The sequence below is a fragment of the Branchiostoma lanceolatum genome, chromosome 12, assembly GCF_035083965.1.
Source record: "Branchiostoma lanceolatum isolate klBraLanc5 chromosome 12, klBraLanc5.hap2, whole genome shotgun sequence".
NCBI classification, from domain to species: Eukaryota; Metazoa; Chordata; class Leptocardii; order Amphioxiformes; family Branchiostomatidae; genus Branchiostoma; species Branchiostoma lanceolatum.
Window position 1 is genome coordinate 10656691 of NC_089733.1, and position 20507 is coordinate 10677197.

General features: G+C 41.1%; 1 protein-coding gene across 5 annotated transcripts; it reads right to left on the bottom strand.

The window, feature by feature from the left end:
• Window positions 1-666: 666 nt before the first annotated feature.
• LOC136446003 (KAT8 regulatory NSL complex subunit 1-like) lies at window positions 667-20082 on the bottom strand. 5 transcript variants are annotated; one of them, XM_066444265.1, is made up of 10 exons: window positions 19494-20082; window positions 17941-19279; window positions 8106-8944; window positions 7014-7104; window positions 6674-6795; window positions 6192-6347; window positions 5394-5548; window positions 3814-3938; window positions 3229-3355; window positions 667-2663 (listed from the first exon to the last, which is right to left on the bottom strand). In XM_066444265.1, exons 2-10 carry the CDS (start codon window positions 19209-19211, stop codon window positions 1974-1976), a joined length of 3576 nt encoding a protein of 1191 aa, XP_066300362.1. In that variant the 5' UTR covers window positions 19212-19279; window positions 19494-20082; the 3' UTR covers window positions 667-1973. The 5 variants fall into 5 exon arrangements, with proteins under 5 accessions (XP_066300362.1, XP_066300365.1, XP_066300364.1 ...); XM_066444268.1 differs by having other exon boundaries at window positions 5394-5545; window positions 6198-6347; window positions 17941-20082; XM_066444267.1 differs by having other exon boundaries at window positions 6198-6347; window positions 17941-20082.
• Between the last annotated feature and the right edge of the window lie 425 nt (window positions 20083-20507).

Genomic DNA, 20507 nt, shown 5'->3' on the forward strand with positions numbered 1-20507 from the left:
ACTTGGCACAAAAAGTTCGGAAACTTACCAGTCAATAACATCTCTCTGAATACTTTATGAACATTTATACTTCATTGGAAAGCTAGTTTAGTGACCTTTATAATGGTATCTCGTCTGTTATCATGACAAATTTGGTATTATCAATAAACACTTTCTAATGATGTTAAAGCAACGTTACCAGTTACTGGTCGATTTACCTGATTTTATAGTTGATAACGTGACAGGAAGAAACGACTGTTCAAATTTAAGTTACCAAACTTTCTGTGCCTAGTTTACTTCACTTTCTCAACTCTTCCACTCAAAATTATCCTGTCACTCTTCTCGTTCTGAACATTTCTTACACCCCCAGGATATAAGTAACATCTTCCTTCCCTTAAACGATCACGAGATATTGTATCTTATGGATGACATCCTCTCTAAAGCCCCACATAGATTTTACCCACTTTGCAATAAAACCTTTTGCAGCGTGAAAATCATATCATTTAGTGGTTGTTTCAATTTTGGTATCTTGTAAGCACTGCTAGTTTCTTAGATGCAACATGTTTTGTCTCTTTTAGGGGAAACTGAGCGCAGTGTATCGTTACGCAAAGATGTCATCCATAATGTTACGTTTATGTAGCTCCACCCCAGCAAAATTAAAACACAACAACGACAGAAGTTATGGGAGATTTTTTCATCGCCAGTCGAGGCTGGCATCTTTTTAATAAAGCACTATGTGCTATAAACATGATCCAGGAACCGCAATCCTGACTGGAAAATTATTAGTGTGCTCCAACAGCCCAGATTTACATAGGAAACTCGTACCACTACAGCCGGTCAAGACATTCATGGCTTCACCCATGCGGTGTCGCCAAAAACGCACGTTTTGTTTTTACACCACAAGAATCATTATGAACAGGAACAAAAGAAGTGAAAATGCATTACACAAAAAAACAAAGATCCTACGTCGATAAATCTACTCGAGGAACGGGAAGAAAAGTATTATTTACAGCTTTTTCTGTTCATACACAACTTTGTACAGGGCTTTCTTTTTTGAATGAACGTGCTTTTAGAGAATCAATGTATGTATAATATGCATCAAGAACATCGTCTAGAACAAGGACATCTTGCTGCTGCTATAATGTTAGCTGGAAGAGGGGCTTCTTCTCTGCTCGGTGCTTCAGCGGAAAGACCAGCAAACAGGCTAACTAGTTCACTGCATCGTTCATGGAGCCATACGTGTTTCCAGAACATTCATATCAATTTCTTTTCCCCTTGCTTTTTTTTTTTACAGGTAGAAAAAATAACTTCCAGTGACACAGAGGCATAAGCAATTGATTCTCTACACATGAAGCACGCTAAAACTTACGCTTCTACAATTTTGCTTGGAATATTCAGTATCTTGAGCACAATTACAGCAACTGCAAGGAAGAAAGCTGCTGCTAGAGGGCGCTGTCGAGCTACAGGTGTGCTTGAGCCACTCACAAGTACCAAATACATCACACAAACCCACGGGAAGGTACACAACAGTATCCCTTTCCTTACATCACTTCACCACCAAAGCCTTGAAGCAAATTATCATAGATTTCTTTACAGCTCATCTGGTATAATTCTTTGATACTCTTTGAAAAACAAACATGCCGAATATTTCTCTTATGAACACAAGTACACGGTGTGGTAGGGGGCACATTCACCATCCAAAGTAAATTACAAAACCCACAGGAAATCACCACATATTTACATTTATACAATGTATCGTCTACATCTCCACCGTGTGTACATTTAGATTCCCTCCCAATGTTTTAATTTTCTTAAATCTCGACAAAAAGGAGGTCTAGTTTACAGGGAAAAGCGTGACTACTTGAAGCTGTCGGATGAATTACATTTGATATAATGTACAAAGAACCCTACTTCTGCAAAATCCTTCATTTTCTTTCCACACACTGAATTTTACATTTTTTTGTCTTCTTTTCCTTCCTTTTCTTTTTGCGATATCACCTTTTTGCAAGCCTCAGTACTATGGATGGTCGTGTGGCGTTCACTCGCGCACGAGCTGGGGAAACTATTGTCCATTCCGGATCGTTTGGATCTTCTGGGTCATCTTCGCTATCGTCGGTTTCCATCATGACCTCTGCTGGGGGTGTGTCTGTGTTTGGCGGCGCGGTCGTCATCGCCGGTAGCGTCAGGGCCGCCTGCTCTCCGTCTGGGAGCGGCGTTTCGGTGCGTGTAACGGCGGTCGTCGGCCTGAGCGCGGCGGGTGGTGGTGGGGGATGCGGCGCCATCGGGCTAATCAGGAAGGTGTACTCGTCTTCGTTTAGCGGGAACTTTCGCCGCGGCCACGGATCCAACCAGCCCCCGAAGTCCTCGATCGACGGCGTGGCGGACCTGGGCGGTTCCTCGGTGGAGCTCCGTCGCCCTTTGGAGTTCTGCCGCGTAACGTTCGCCGGACTGATCGGACTGTCCTTGGACACGGGTGTGAGAGGGGAGGGGATGTTGAGACTGAGGGGAGTTCCCATCGACGACTCGAGGTTCACGTCGGGAGAAGCGGGTTCGGGAGTTCCGCTGTTGGTTCGGTTCGAACGAGACCTGCTCTTGTGGGTGACAAAAGCGAGGAAACGCTGTTTCTCCGCGTGCTCGCATCTGTTGTGGCGAATGCAGATGAGATCTTCAGAAAGGTCCTCAATCTGAGGGGGAAAATATCAAAACAGAATGTCAGTAAAACTTGTAAACATCTCAATACTAACTTAAACCATAGAAGGCTATAAAAATCAATCTAACTGGTTACTTCTAAGATGGTTGCTAGGGTAAAAAAGGGCAGACTGCAAAGTAATATCTGGAGATTGGCTCTGATACTGGATTGGAAGATCAAAACACAGTCTGAAGAGAAGTCTCAGTTTCAGGGAATGAATATCCAGGCAAAGCTAGCCAAGAAGACCACTCAGGTGATCGGGTAAAATCTGGTCTATGTGGACAGGTGGTCACTATACTATATACAGGATTCTTAATGCTCGTGTTAATGGGAACAAATTATCTAAGTGACCACCAAGAAGTGGTCACATTGGCCAGGAGTCCTTATAGTTATATAGAGGTGGCCACTTGTAAAGGTTTCACTGCACTCAGAATCAGATGCAAGTTCTCCCAGCCCTCTGTTTACATCTTGACCTCTTGCTAAATATCTGAGATTCAAGGAAATACATAGGCGTGACCTTCTTTGTACAAGAAGAGTATTTTCTAAGTGATGTTGCTCACCTCTTCTTCTTCCTCCTCCTCTTCTGGTTGCTCCTCAGGCTCGGCTGTCCCGTTGGGTACTACAGGTGTTATCTCCTTCTCAGGTGTCATCTCTTCTTCCTTAACAGCCTTGCCGACCTTTCTCCACCTGTAAGGAACAACAACTTAGTTACCTCACCTGTCGTATCCTACCTGTTGGTTTATCTTATTTGAGTTGAAAAGAAAATACATTCACAATACCAAAGTCGAATATCTTGCACCTGGATTTTCACCTGTAGTACCTTACAATCTTGGTTTATTAACCTGTATTCTACACCCTTGTACCTGTATCTGACACCTGATTTTTTAACTGTCATCTTCCTTTCGAAATTACCTGCACCAGATAAAGATACCTGCTCCACTTCTTTACCTTAAGTTTCACAGACCCTATCTCTAACCCTGGTACAGGTAGACATCAGAAACACCTGCACAGCTCTAATTTCACCTGAACTAACCTACATATGCAGGTGGGATTTCCAACCCCGACACTTATGTTTTACTTTCTTTTACTGGTCTGAGCTTAGTCCTACTTGTTAGGGGTTACCAGGAGAGAATGACAAGACGTACTTTGGAGTGAGAATCTCCTTGTATTTCAGCCTCTCGACGCGGGTGGTGGACGCCATGGAATACGGGATGACGATGTTGTTGATGTCAAACGCACTGTGACCCTGACGTTTCTTATTCAGCACAGCCTGATAAGAGCAAGAAAAGAGTAGAGTTGAAGGTTGTGTTCATTCTCTAAATTAACACAGAAGGGTTCCTTCTCTAAATTAACACAAAACGGTTCTTGAACAAGCAAGGTTTATTTGACTCTCTTGTCGCCTAATTTACCAACTAAAAATGGCAAACCTGCAATGTCGAATATGTGGGACACACAAGTACAAATTTGAAACAGACGTTTACAACACAAAATACAAGTAGCTGCTGTGCTGCTTTCCAATAAGTTAACAAGATTTATCACAAATGTAATGTGACAATACAAACAGGACAGAACTTGGATAGATAACATTAACTGTCATAATTCCAATGGGTACCCCAAGACCACCAAATTGAAAAACGGTTATCAAGGCCTTCTCAAGAATGTCTTGAACACCTGGATATCTGAAGTGTGTATACCTTGGGGTTTGCTGATGCTGCATTTGTAGATCTCTTTAAATGCACCATTCCTTTTAAATATTGCGGTCTTACAGTACCCGGTGGAATTATGACAATTGATGTTAAAGGGAAACATGAAACTACCACCAACCTTATCCTGTGTAAGCAAAAGGGTTGACAGACATGGAATAAAAAGAAAAGGACATGAACATTTTTGAAGAGACAGAAAGGAACAGTACAAAGACACCAGGAATTAGGAAACACATTTTAGACTGCATTTCTGAAAATAGAATGACACAAAGAAGACACTACGTAGATGGAAAGGATACATGCAGTACACCACATGTATGACAGGGGGAGCTCCTGATAATAGGTGAATGTATGATGAGAAGGAAGACAGCAGCCTTAGAAAAAATGGCTCAATTTTGTAATGAATCCAGATTCAGTAAGAAATTCAAATGCTTCTTTGAATTTCTTTTGTTAGGCCCTGGTCTATAAAATAAGTGGTTGAAATTGCATATTACAAGAATTTAGATCCTACAGAGAAAACGATGCTGCTTCACATTTTTTAAACATTCTTCCAAACTGTAAGATGCCACTTCTTTCAATTTCATTTGTTTGTAGGAAGGCCTTGGGCTACAAAAGACGTCATTGGAACTACAGATCAAAACATGTGAATCTTCAACAGAAAACTATGCTGCTTTGTTTTTTTGCTATGTTTTTCCAAACTAACCTGAAACCTCTTCCTGGAATTTATTGGCAGGAGACCTCTTCCAGGAATCTATTAGTAGACACGGTCAAACCTTTCTTAGAATTCATTTGTGGAAAAAATTATTCCTGGAATTTATCTGTAGGAAAACTCTTCCTGTATTTATTTTTGGGAATCTCTTCCTGGATTTCATTTGAGAAAACTCTTCCTTGAATTTATCAGTAGACAACTCTTTTTGGAATTTATTTGTAGGGAAACTCTTCCCGGAATTCATTTGTGGGAAATCTCTTCCTGAAATTCATTGTAGGAAAACTCTTCTGGGAATCCATATATCTAGACATACCTGTAGGGAGTTGGCTGGACAGGATAAGGACAGCGGGGTGTTGGGGGAATCTGAGCTGGTCGGGGAGGGCGTGGCGTGGAAACCCCGGTCGCGCCCGGACACATGAGTCAGCGACAGGCTTCGGTTTCGCAACCGGTTCTTCTTGCTGAAGGCTGCTGTTAAAAAAAAAAGAAAACACGAGATCCTTAATATCAACTTACAAATAAGTAAGTAAGAAAGAGAAAACCTCTCAGCATAATCTATTTCTTCACCGCCATTTCAATTACTTTTAGATGCCTCTAGCTAAAACTTAACTGGTAACTGACTTACGAACATGAAGGGTCTATTTATGGAAAAAAAAAGTAACAAAACTTTGTTTTGTAGAAACTGTCACTAAACCCTTAAATGGCAATGACAAATACAGCATAACACATAGATAAACTACAATGTATCTACAAAATAGTCCATTTTATTATCTACATGGTTAAATAACAATGTTGCTACTTTACACTGTCTATCTTGCAAGCTATTTGACATCATATACAAACTTAACACACTAGTACAATGAATTGCATGAATCTTCCAGTCAACAGACTGCAATTATCTCTCTTGTAGGCAGTGGAATTAAATAGCTTTTGACAGTGAGTGCGTGTTGCACTGAGTTCACTCATGCACCAGTGTGGCAGACTCAACCAAGTTTTAAAGTAGAAACTGTGCTACTCCGCTGTTATCAATGTATATTGGTTGAATCAAAGACTATGAAGAGGCCCCATGTATCTAAAAATGACAATGTTTAAAGGAAAATGAAATGCCACTCACACTCACCGATCGCGAGCTGGGCTGCCGCTCGCTTCTTCCGTGCATCCGTTCGACAGAGGCGGTTGCCGTCTGCTGCGTTGGGTTTCGGCGTGCATGGTAGCGAGCCCGAAAGTGACCGTGAGAGCTGTTTACCATCCACCTTGTTTCCTCGCAACTCTGCAAACAAAACAACATCTATTGTAAACAATGAGCTATACATTCCAGTCTTTTACTAGCTTATTAAGTCGTTAATTCATTCATCATTTGCATTCTCTGCTTAGTTTTGAAGTCAAACTTGCAAGCATTGAAAGTAGGTTGCAGTTCTTCAGATGCAATACAGGGGGAGCTGTTGCACATGCTCCCATTTGTGGTTCCAATGCAAACTTGCCATAGCTACTAAAACACTGCAGCAATCACAAAACATTATCAGTAAGAAAAATTGTAAAATCAAAATGGTTGGTGTACAGCCAGCTATGGAGGATGTCACTCTGTGCTGTACTTACTCGCAGTGGTGAGGAGTGCGGCGGCAGCGCTCTGGGCCAGTTTCTTGCTGACTCTCCTGGCCCGGTTGTCCGCTGCCCGATGGTACTGGGAGGGGGACGGAGTCACAGGAGAACCCTTCAACCTACAGGAACAACAAACAAACAAATCAACAAAATTCATCAACCTGCCACAACAACAGACCAAGGAGATTAACCTCCTTGAACAGACATACATCTTCCTGAAATACCCTCCCAAAATCTGAAAGCAACTGAAGGTCAATTGCAGTACCAAAGAAAGCTGCTAGGACCCATATAGAACTAGGCCATTAGTGATTCTCAATAACTTTGAACCATAGCTTACCTCTTGTTGGATTGTGAAGGTTTGGGCGCCGGCCGGTTTTGCCAGTCTCCCGTTTTCAGCAGCGACTGGAAGTGCACCGACAGGGGGATGTCTGCAAAATGGAACAGCACAAAGTAAGCACAATAACAATAACAAAACAGCACATAATCAGCACATGTCCAAATTGCATGAACCATAAGTTGCATGGTACAAACATTTAAGTCCGTGTAACGAAATTTAGAGGAGCCCAAAGAAAACTCTACCTGCATTTACAAAAATTGCCTAAAAATTGTCATTTCTACCTGAGCAAACTACTAAGTTGTTTCCAGTTAATAACACATTGAAAGAAGAAATCCAGTCTACAAGTAATACAACCTTGCATAACAATTTTTTTACTCCAAATTCCTTGTATCAAAAATACATTGCTATCCCATTTAGATAAACAAACTCGTAAAAATGACAAATCTGATAATGTTTGTGAAAGATTAAATGAACCCCTTTAAAACACACATTTCCTGCTTGTTATATAAATTCATATAGAGCCAGATCAGAAATATGACATTTTACAGCTGGCTCTAAAATTAGCACAGACTATGGATAGTTGCTATGGTAACAGTGACATGGCATATCGTTCTGATATGTCAAACATGTCCCAAATACCACAATCAAGCTGCTCTTGTAGATGCAAATCTGATAATGCTGAATTCTAAAATATCTTTGTGGTTTTCTATAAGCATTGTGCCGAATAATACATTTCTTTGAATCATAACATTTATGCAGTTAATTTTTTCAAATGGATGTTAATCTACAATTCATTTGCTTAGATGTTTTCATGTTAACATTGTGGTTTTGTCCTTTTGATTCAGCTTGATCAGCAACCCTTGCTGTGTGTCATGCAACTCAGTCCTATTCCGAATAACTTCTGTTCTTGAAATGTTGCGGTTTTTTTTTTTTAGTAGCTATCAGGGTTTCCACTGTTAACTACTGTACTACAGAATTATCTCAAACAACACAAAAACCTCCTTTCCCCATCTACCACAAAATTAAGTCCTAATGAAAATGAATGAAATTACAGTAAACTAACAAATTAGACATAAAAATGCCGCCCCCTACCTTGTGGGAATGACAGTACAGGATGGAATGATGGGTCCATGAGTGCTACTCTCTCGACTTGCGACGACACGTTGGCGTCCACTTTCTGTGTGTTGTTCAGCCGACCGCCGCACATCACGCACGGCGTGTTTGGCGGCGTGCACCCGCATCGCACCGTGGACAACTTCGAGGCCTTGCGACACACTTGCCACATCCCGAACGTTCGCAACAACTTCCGCTTCCGGTAGCTCCGTACCGGTCGAGTCCTCGCACACTGACAGGTCACGTCGTTAACCGACGGCGGTGGCGTGCTGACCGAATCGAGCCTGAGCTTCTTGTGCGCGGGATCGTCCAGGTCCATCAACTCGCTCTCCGTCTGTAACTTTGCACCGTCCACTAGACCGTTCATCGGTTTTGGGGCGGGAACCTTGTTCTTGGAACTGCCGCCGTTCCCACTACTGCTGTCGCTCCCTGCGGTGGTACTTGCGATCGGCGAGGCTGTTCGGGGAGAGTAACAGTTCCCCAATGATTGTGTGAGCTTGGACGCCTGCTTGTCAACGTTACTCAACAGCTGACTGATATTACACGGGGAGAGTTGGCTACTTCTTTCCAGGTTTGCAATTTTGGCTTCGATTGGCGAGAGTTTCCGGTTAGGCTTCGTCCTGCTCGTGGTAAAGAATTCCTTGGGGGATTCGGGGTCACCGAGGACGACCTGACCTTTCGCGGCACGGATCTGGCGAAAGATGTCGCTCTGTTGGCGGATCCGGTACTCCAAGTCTGACACCTGAGCCTGCAGCCACGTCCAGCGCGATGCGATGGCAGCCCGGTCCATGGCCCACTTCCACGTCGAACACTTGTGCCTGGGACACAGAATATAAGACAAAAAATTAATTTTTCTGTCAGAGCAAAATCTATTTTCTAAGTATGAATATAAAACATGGTGACACTGCAGTAAAAAAGAATAATAACACACAAAATGTGGGAAACAAAAGAACATAAACCCCTCACTGTTAATAATAAATTGTAAAATTAACTAGAAAACAGTCCTGATAGATATCTACTAGAATACTGCTGAAAATAAAAAATATTTTTACAGAATGCTGCAAAATCTGCAAAGACAGTTTTCCCAAAAAGTAACATCACGTCAAAGCTGGTGTGTTATGCCAAATGGCTGTTATACCGGCTATATAGATGCAGATATAGAAAGAATTACAGCTATTGAACTGGGCCCCAAAACAGCTGAAGTTTGTTTAAACTTAGCTGTTTTGGGGTCAGTTTTAATTATAATTCTCACGCTATTCAACGAACATGTAAGAAACACAGTTTCGGTTCTGGTATTGTCAGCTGTCCTGAGAGATTTAACATATATTCCCTGTCTTCACAATGTGTTTCTTCAACACACCAGGTATGTTATGCTCTACTGGTTAGTAATCCAGCTTCTTGACCACAAGGTCGATGACTGCATTCTGGTCATACCTACTATTGCTGTTGCTTATTTGCACGCTATTCAAAGGGGTTTCAAGAAGTGGCCCAAACCTAATGGAGTGAAGTCGTGGCTACGCCTTAGTGAGAACTAAAAGCCAACGGTTAAACGGGCAACCCACGCTATATACAGTTAATCCTGATTTATTTGTGCTGATATTTTCGAGGTGCCTCTCCACTGTGACATCATGACAATCTAAAGGTGTTTTTTTGTTGGTGTTTTTTTGTTTTGACCCGAAATTTGAAATACAAAGAAATTCTCTTTTCCACCCTGACCGCAAAATCAGATCCCCACGAAAATTAAATTTACGGTAGATAGCTTTACCAATCAAAGACACATAAATGAATACAAAAGGTACCAGGCCTTTGAATTTCATTGGACTTTTCCTTTCATATCAAACTCTCCATACCTAACCAATTCCATATAACGATGTATCTATTATATCATACTGTATGACTTATCAGTATAAATGAGCTAGTATCAACCATTTTCATGTTTATACAATCCTTGCATTAACAACAACGAAATAATCAACTATCATCATTCATGTGATCTCTCACAGTTAGGGACAGACCATTTTGCATGCAAACAACCTCCATGCAACCATCCTAAAATTGATTAAATGATCCCCCCCCTTCTTTCATTATCCATACAATCACACACCCATCTAGGGACAAACCATTATGCATGCATTCCAGTCTATTTACGCCTTTAAACCACTCCTTCCTCTACCCTATACTAATGAAACGAACGTCCCCTCGTGGTAAATGACATTCCTGACCAGGGTTGAGTCAGGCCCATGTGATGTTCCCAGTCTGACATACCCATCGCTAGGGATTACATCATCTATCAACGCTCTGATTGGTCAACATGACTGTCATGCAACCCAGAAGGGGTATTACACGGTACCACCTGTTTTTACATAAACACTGTAAGCAGTGATTGGTTTCAACACTCCTTGGAACAAGTTCTTTATACTTCTCAGACCATGAAAATCTAATATTTTTATTCCCAGATTTATGTAGCTGACCTGGAAGATCACATGAAAACAGAGTCTGAGGGGAATACAGTTACGGGGATTGAATATAGTCATGTTCAGAGTGTGTGCCTATCGACTCTATCCTTGTATGTGTGTGTGTGTGCTATGCTGTGTGTGTGTGCTATGTGTATGTGCTGTCTGTTGATGTGCCTTCCACTTCTGTGTATTGACCTAGTTTGAAAGGATGTCATATTTCCGCTGACAAGATTATGAGTACAGGAAATTGAGGAAGCTTGAAAAAAAAAGACAAAAAAATCACACTGAATTCCTTAAATACATGCCACAAACCTTATCACACCATCTTTTATACCCGTCAAACCCGCCAATTCAGAGCCCTATTTTGTGTTGTTTTCAGACAATCATCAGCTGTTGCATAATTCAGGCGTAATTTGCATGAAAAGAAAACTGTGAAAAAACAGGTTGGGGGTCCTCAGACCAGGCCTAGGAAACTGTCTGTGCTATTCTGAGAAATCCCCTCTAGCACTGCTTTGAAATATTATGAAGGGCTTGAGACTCATTTATGGTAACAGTGACTAAAAGTACTAGTAGTATCCATTATTTACACCGGTAAAATAAAACTGTAGGTCAACATAAAAATTTGGGGTGCACATCATAGAATTAAGTAGAATATCAGCAAACCCCTTCACAAATACCTTGGTGCACAGCTTTAATTTAGGGTGCACAAAAGTGCACATGCACCCAGTATTTTGAACCCTGTTGAAACCACGATGTCATCTAAAAAGGCTGGCAACATTGGAACAATATTCTGGTCTCAGTATAATTCATTGTATCCTTTTGTATGTAATTGTAATTTGCAAAAAAAATGCTTGAAATTGCAGACAATATCTACAATTTAGTTTATTTACATTAGGGCAAGCAATAAGATTACAGGCTTTGTATTATGAATCAGACATTCCAGAAAAAAAAAAAAATATTTTGAGCCCAAATACGCAAGCTTACACACCACTGTACATACCAAGCTTGGTTTTAGACACATTCACGTCAGAAATCTGTACGTCAAACCAATATCATGAATGCCTATTCTTGTCTAAAATTACATACAGTATGCACTCTTAAAAAAAATGCTTCTAAAGTTCAGTACCTAAACACAGTACCAGGCTTATCATTATCCACCTTTTAGCACACACTTTAGCGAGCATCCAGACAATTTAATGCGTGGGCAGAAGGGCTGCACAAGTGACTTTTCGCAATGTTTAAACTGTCATGTTAGCTGGAGGGGCTGGTATTAGATGCAATCTTCTCTATTGTACATCGTCTGAGGGCAAATCTCACAATGGACGTAACATTTTAACTCAATAAAGACTACTCAATAAAGACTACTCATTTTAACTCAATAAAGACTACTCCATCAATCTTAATACAAGATTTAAAAAAAAGCAATAAATAATATTTTGATAAATCAACATTCCTTGCATTTAGCAAATGCCATAGAACTTTATCAAGGCTTGTAGCTTTGCTAACACATACATGATACAGATTCCTTTATCATGTTTACATAAAACAGGTTGAGGTTTCTTTTGCAATCTCGCTTGAAATTGTTTCTTTAAATTGCAGGTTGTACGCAGGTATTTGAAGCCTTGGGGGTTGTGCTTCAGTCTGAAGTTTTGCCAAATCTTTGTACACACACACTTGGTACAATACACACATATACACAAACTTGATACAATACACACTTGCCCATTCACACCCAATCTCTGCATATTTACTGAATGAAGCATACATAACCATTGAGCAGTCCAAAGTCCAGCCCAACCCAGGCCACCTGAGGGTGGTTTTAAATTCCAACATCTATTTGGATAAGTGGCCCAAAGAACAACAGATTTTACAATGCATGGACACAGCAAACTGGCCAATACTGTAAATGCAGAAATGTTGGCGGTGGTTTTATGTTCTCGGTTTTCGCAGCGACCATTCCACCACGAACTTAAAACCACCACGAACATTTTTGTCCAATACTGTAGCAGTATGTGACTATAGCACTGCCGCGAACTTAAAACCACCGCAAACACTCTATTTTCCCTTTAGCTCAAAATAAGACCTCTTAATCCTAAATAAACACAAAAAGGGCCAAAACAGAAACAATAGATCAAACAATGTTACTGTATATCTGCGTAATTTTTGGTAGTTAAAAAGGACCTTGACACACCCAAATACTCTCAAAGGCTAAGAAACTGTAAGTTTCAAATCAGAATATAGCTGAAATGGAAGAATATTTTGGAAGAGCAACAGCAAGACATTTATTTGCCTCGCTCTAAAGCCAGCGTTAATACATACATCCTCTCATGGGGCCACACAACAAATAAAGCTAAGCCTTATTAAAACCAGATTAGTTTTACTCAACAGGCAAACCTACTTAATATTGTGAGATGCTTTCAAAATGAAAAGAGCTCAATTCTTATTATCTTCCATCTATGAATTGATTGTCTTAGCTAAACATGGTTTCCTAGGCTAGTTACTGTGGGTTTAAGATTATAATGTCAACGAATAATGATAGATTTTAGCAAGTCATAATTAATAGTCTATAAATCCCTAATTCTCCCAGTTGTGTTTGTGATGTTACATCTAATTTCAGTTCCTTTCCAATTGCTCACAATCTTGTCATCTGCCTGATTTGTCCTAGTGAAACTCTGTGCACATTTAAATTGGCAGACAATAACTCCATACCCCCTCCTGTGCTCAGTGTGTCATATGTCAGAAACGGTACAGGATACAATATTGCTGTGTCATGCAAATATGCAGTAGTCACATACCAGACAAAACCCTATACAAATACAACCATAATGTTGTTGTTTCACAGCAACTTGGGTCTGACAATGGGCCATGACCATTTAAAACTCAGGACACAATTCATTCATAATTTATTACTACAAAATAAATGGACTTTTACCCTTGCTGGCTAAACGCATACAATGTATGTTTCTGTTGTTGTTACAATGTTATTGTTAGGTAGGTCATGGGAAAAGTCTTAAAGCTAGTGTAGTGCTGTAGATATGCATGCATACAACTGTATACACAAGGATATTTCCTACACTTTAAGGATCTTGCAAAGCATTTTCTATGCAGAGAAAAAAAAATTGCATTTACTGCTTCTGAATTCCACTTGCTACAATGGGAATGACATGTATCAGATTTTCAGAACAAGCCAAAACCTTTTGCTTTCACAATCTTCTGTGCATGCAAAGTGGAAGTAGGAATTCTGGCAAACTGCATAACAAGAGGTAAAAAAAAAAGAATGGCTTCATTTCAGCTTCATACAGCGTAAGCAGGTGGTATTTTCTATACCTGGATTGCCTTGAAGGCTCCTCAAAATTAATCTCTCTAAGTTACCAAATGGGTCGGTAAGGGGTTATTTTGGTGGCCTTTCATGGCGTATGCTTTCATCTCTAGCGTAGCCAAGAAATCGTACAACACTACTGATAGGCGTAGCAACGCAGAAAAGGCCGCATAAGACCCTTAAAAACACCCGACCGGTTCATCGGCTTGGGAAACTGCCTGAAAACAACAGAGCAAAATCCACATCATCATTTATTTTCTGCACATGTTAACACACCTGATGTCATCATTAACCTTTAGCACACTGAAGTAGCCCTTCGGCACCCCATTCTCTATTGGTTACAGAGTAAGGCAGCAAGGAGAAGGTTAATGGGAGTGCCCAGTTGTTCAAAGGTGTGTGCCTACACTTTTATATATACAGAGCTTTGGATAAGTCATTTATTGATGCAAGACTCTTCCCATGCAAAAGAATAATGGCATCGCACAACCATATTACAATTTCATCACCACCATAGTAATTTTCACATTTAATTTAGCTTAAAAAAAGTTAATTTCATTAAAATTTGCTTTGTTTTAAACAAGTTTGCAAACACTCCTTCTGGACTGTCTCCAGCTCTAATTTTTTTTCTGTCTGACTAAATGTTTGGGAACCCATGTTGTTCATTTTTGTTGTTAAATCTATCATTTCAAGCTTACAAAACTATGTTTTCATCAGATTTTTGAGGGATGGGATAAATTTTTGTCCTCCCTACAAGGAAATTTCCGAGCTGGGATGGAGGGACGGGTCCTGGAGACAGCACTGCCCTACTTAGACCTACATTATCACCTTGTCCTAAATTTCTGGGGTTAGCCCTGAAATAGGACAAAAATTAAGTGCAACACCGTATACCAAACCTTGTCTGGTTTTTGAGCCAAGGCCTTTACGTAGTACAGTGCAGGCCTTTTACCTACTGTCCTACATACCATGCAGGTAAGGCTGTTTTGTTTATACTTCAGGTCAACCTTATGTTTAATAATAACGGCACACTAGTTATGTATTCTATTAATATTCAGGATGTGCAGCAGAAAAACAACCACAGAGCAACACAACGTCCTTTTCTAACGTTGAGCTGATTCTAGTTTATACCAACATTTTCTTGCACTAGCGTATAGGTAGGTAAAGGATTTTTAGGAAAATGACAAAGGTTTTGTCAATAAGTCCTTTTTCTGTGACATATTTTTCTGCTGTATTAAAATCAACATCATTGCCCAGTACTGCCTTATTCTTTATTTGGCGGTATAGAAAAACTACAAAGTCCTTGTCGTGAAAATCTTCTCTTACACAGTTACAGGTTCGAAATAGTAGTGCAATCACAATTATGATTCCAGATACTTTCACTTTATAATCACTTTATCTCATGCAAGCCTACACTATAGTTAGAAAATCACTTTAACCTTGTACAAGTATCATCTGACTCCTCTTAAGCAGCTCGCTCTTGCATTTAGCCGGAAGTCACACATCCCAGTTATTCTGATCACTATGTGTACATAAACCAATTTTCTTCTTTCAACTGCACACTTAGGCGATGTCAATCTAATTCATCGGTTTCTGGACTTTAAAAAAAGGGCAGATCAGGTTGAAAAAAAAAAACTGTTTATGCAGATTGATATTGTCAGAATCAAATCTTGGTGCCCTAGGTCTGTTATGATCTAAGCCTGATACTGAATTACCAACTTTCCAAAAGGCTATTTCTACTAGAAAATAAATAATCTGGCCAACAGTTTTCTTCTACCAGTCATGAGCTAACAAAAAATTCTCAATGCATAATTTCAAAGCTTAACAATTATTACAGGAATAACAACAGAGAAGAAACAACTTCTATAACACCTGTTTGTTTATTTATTTATTGCTTCAACATGGAACATGAAGCTACATGCCACAGTTGCCCAACTGTTTATTCTGATATTTTCCACTTTTACCCTCAAATATCTCCAGGTCAGATTATGAAATGATCTATAACATGCTTTCAGGAAAAAAATGGCGCCCATCAAGATCCAATCTGAAATAATATCAAATCAATACTTTCTAATATTCTCAACGCCCCCATGTTCAAATGGCTGGTCCCTCAGTGCCAATGTATCAAAAATAGTTTTCATAGGTTGTGAGGTCTCATTTTTCTTCTAGTTCTGAGTTATATACAATGTAGTTCGGAATTTCAGTACTGAATATCTTGAAAACATGTACTGCACAGTATGTGTAGTATGCATATATCACTGGAACGTTTCAGAAATAACAGACTATATTATACTTGCCTTCTAAGTAAGGGCTCTCAGAAATTTAGACCTTCTTGGTCTGTAGGTCTGCGGAGGACATGACTCAGCGCAGAACAAGCAAACTTTTATGAATTTCTGCTACCAAAATCTAAAAATTGAAAAGGTGGTATTGAGACTGTAACAAGGTTATGCAATACTGATGATGATGATGTAATCCTATTATACTGTGAGAGCAATTGACTTGAGTAGCAGTAGCAATATACATATTCAGGACAAGGAAGAGTACATGTTTTGAGAGAGACAAGATAGATTGAAAGAGTACTCTTGGATTTGGTTCAAACTAATTGTCATCATCTCAATACTGCTATCAAGCATGATCAAGAGGGAGTCACAAGGTTTGGATTTCAGAAGCTGTCCCATTGGTCAGTGACCAGGGGATGGAAATACTAGTCTGGATGCATGTGCACTTTTGTGCACCCAAAATTGGAGCTGTGCACCAAATTATGCATCTAGATATCTATGTAGGGTTACATTACACATAGTAAAGCTATTGTTGTACACTAGTATACAACATGAACTTGACAATGAAGTGTCAGAAAGAATAGTCAAACCTTTGCTGTATCACAACAATTAAAGTTTTGAAGTTACAGCTATAGAGTTTCAGATTCTGAGGCAGTAAGGTTTGTAGTTAGGTTCTGCTGACATTCTATTTTTGTTGTGCACCCAAAGTTTTTTTACTGTGCACCTAAATTTTTAGGTTAGATGCACCTATTCCTAAAAAACGGATTTCCAGCCCTGTCAACACGATAAATATAGCAGGGCTCAAACATAATTTTTACATCAGTGTCCTCTTTCCTGGGACAGTCTCACACCCAAACAGAAAGTGGGTCACAAGGGGGTTTTGTTGACCTTGTTGTGAGAAAATAAGCATGACAACATGTCCAGATGGGTGCGAATTAGTGTTCCACCATGCAGAGACAAAGTGTAAGATGTACAGATATTCATAAATGTTTTTTCTCTCTGCAGGGTTGTAGTTATACAACAGCTAGGGCAGTAGGAGAGAGGCAATGCCTATTTATAGCCATGACTCAGCTAAAGAACCACGTGCACAATAAACTAAACTAAGCGGAGCGAACACGCCCCACAACAACAGCACACAGGAATAATAAATACAAGGAAGCACAGATGCAAATAGCAGCTACACCAGCCTGCAAGCCTAACTGTGTTACCGTATGAGTAATCTGACGTATTCACCCGGTGTTCGTGAGTATGCATATTACTGTATCTCACCAAATTGCAGCCACCCCTCCATTTAAATTTTGCATAGATATACAATACAGTTATCCTTTAATCAATACAGGTATTTCACTTGCCCTATGAGTAATTTTAAGAATATCTATTTCTTTTCTCACTTGTGCTATGAAGATATCTATTTTCTCTATCTACCTAACATGCACCTCCCACCAAAGTAAAAATATTGAGGTCATAAACTGGATGATGATAAAGAGTCAATAAAGTGAAGGAAATTATCGAGCTCAGGGTACTAAACAGAACAGTCCTTCATCTACATTTTATGCAGCATACCTGACATTATTCTAAGGTTTAATTCAAGAACATGTAACAAAACTGATGTTTAATTTATAAGTATAATGCACAGAGCAGCAGCTTTGTCAGACTATCAAAACAACCCAGCAAGGGGATTCCCCATGTCATAAATTCACAACACAAATACACACCTCATGCAATGACAGGAAATTAAAGATAAACACAGGAAATTGAATACTTACAGGGGAAAATCGTGCAGTACTGCGTTGCTATCGGCAACCGCATCCTCCTCCTCACTCTCGCCACCTGAGCTGCTCTCCGTCGCGTCCGAGTCGATACATCTCTCCAGATGCTTCAGGTTCGTCTGAAGACGGCCGGTAACGTCACTTACTTCCCCGGACAGTTTCCTTCGCCACGACCCCTCACTGCCAGGACTCTGGCCCTCAAACGGTGGCGTTCTTGTTGCTAGGAGACGCTGAGCTAAGAGCGAAGCACTACGATGAGGCTGTGGCGGCGTACTATCGCCCGCTCCGATTTGACTGCTACCTGCCGTAGTCGTCTGGTCCATCTCTGATTTCACCTCGACTTTGGATGAGTCCAACTGTGGCGGCAACGCTTGATCTAAGAATGCTCCTAACTGCACCTTGCTATGCGAAGCCGCTTGCCTACACTGGAGTTTTCGAAGTCGTCGCTCTAGCCGTTCTGACCGCCGCTGCAGCGCGAATTGTCGATCTTCTACATCCGAAAGTCTACCGGTGAAGATAGCTTCCCTTAGTTCTAGGTTCAAGCCCTGGGATGGTTGTTGTTGTTGTTGTTTCCCACATGTGCACTTGCTTGTTGTATCATTCTGACTACTGTTACTACTAGTACTACTACAGTTTGCTACATCTTCACAGCTACAGTCACACTTACTATTACTACAAGCAGGGTCCTCCTTAACTGGGTCTTCTGTATGATCAGATCTGCTATTTTCTGAATTTTGTGAGCTACTTTCCTGGTTTGTAGAGGTGGAATTTTCCGTTTTGTGGGAATTGCTAATGTTAGGTGGACTTCCTGACTCGTTGTTGCACGTGGTTTGTGTCAACGGACTTTGGGATGGGGACGTGTTGGAGTTTGCAACACTCATGGCTGGACCTGAACAGATCGCAGATTTTTGGTCAGGAATCGGAGGCGTATTCAGAGGTTTTCCCTTCAGGATCATGGAATTGGTGGAGTTTAGTTTCAGTCCTACTGGTAAACTGGGAGCTGTGCTGTCTGACAAGCCCCGATGGATGAGCTCTTTGCTGACGAAGGGGGAGAGAGTCGTCCTCGCGGGGAGGGACGCCCTGTCGCCGTCGGGTTCTCCGTTGACTCTCGGTGAATCCAGGCTGGCTAGCTCATCCACGGGACCGTGCTTGGTGTCCAAGCGGGTGAGCTCGACGCTACTGTCGGGATCAGCCCCCGGTTTGAGGCCGCGGGGCCCGGGCTGAGTCGCGGCGGGAGCTTCGGTGAGCGCCGGGGCCATCGCAGCCATGCAGCTCGGGCTCAGCGGCAACGGCGCTGGAAGCCGGCTTCCCTCAGCATCGACACGCTTTTGTGAGGCTGCAAGAAGCACAAGAAATGCTGTCAGGCCCGAAATGTTGGCTGTCGTGGCTCGCAGGCCGCCACAAGAGCCCGCCTTCCCACCGTAATGTTGAACTCTTCCACTTCACTCCCCCCCAAAAAATTCGCCCCAAGCACGTGACCGACGTTTTGATGTCGTCCAATTTTTAATTTCCCGGCCGCCAACCGGCAACTTCTGCTCGATCTAGCTCACCTCTTAGACTCTCTTCCGCTCTTCATACACCCGCGATGGAAAGGTTGGGTGTTCCACAGGAAAATCCCACGAAGTAAAGGCCACAATTTCCCAGATTTGACGCAGAAAAAAATAAAATTGTACCCAGACCACGTGACCAAGGGCCACGTCTCCTCGCACAAACACACCGCTCTAGCCCAGTGGAACCACCCAGTTCACACCAACTTTCGGCGCCGATTTCTCCACCTCAAAATCGTCGTAATCACCGCAAACTTCGGGAGGTTGTAGCTTGGGTCGTTGTCTTCCTCGCGACGATGTTTTTGGGAGGATTCTCAGGAAGTCTTTAGAGAAAACTTGTCAGAGAAAGATCGGTAGCAATAATGGCGGACATCCCGAGGTGGAGAAGACCTCACAACAAAAAATGTCTGCACTCCCAGTTTATAAGCAATTGCGTCAATACCCAGAGCCCCCTCTACGCGCTAATGCCTGATTGGTCGAGGTGATTTAATTTCGCGCGTTCCAGTCTGTGTCAACCTCCCCCCGGAAAATGATAATCTATCCTCTGTTATTTCATTAACAAGACACAATATCCCGATTTTTAGAAATAATGTATACATTATTATCATTAACTACGTTTAGGAATTAAATATTATGCTTTTTTGGTATAAATAGTGTTTATACCGACACAGATATATTCAAAAGGATAGGAGTACACGTCATTGACAAACTCCGCGATTGCTTGAGAGAAAATGGAACTTGATCAAAAAGTTATTGTCAAAATGTCGCGGTTTTCTGTGTTCTAGAGCTCTTAAGGAAAACACGAATATTCCAAATGTGTATAAATAAGAATATTTATAGCCCTTTCTTATCATATAGCGTCATAAACTAGATATAGATGTACCAGACTCGGTAAAATTTAAAGGAAACGAACAGATGTAAACAAAGGGGTGGGTCAGTCTGGACCCTTTCCCGCGTAAAAATCATATGACTTGGCGCCAAATCTTCTGAGCACCACATTTATATTGCCTCCCACAT

Coding starts and splice junctions, on each gene's coding strand:
- LOC136446003 (XM_066444265.1), bottom strand. CDS start 19,211: ATGGCTGCGATGGCCCCGGCGCTCACCGAAGCTCCCGCCGCGACTCAG. Junction 8,945..17,940: donor GTACTGCACGATTTTCCCCT/GTAAGTATTCAA, acceptor TCTGTGTCCCAG/GCACAAGTGTTCGACGTGGA. Junction 2,664..3,228: donor AGGAGGAGGAAGAAGAAGAG/GTGAGCAACATC, acceptor TTTCCCCCTCAG/ATTGAGGACCTTTCTGAAGA.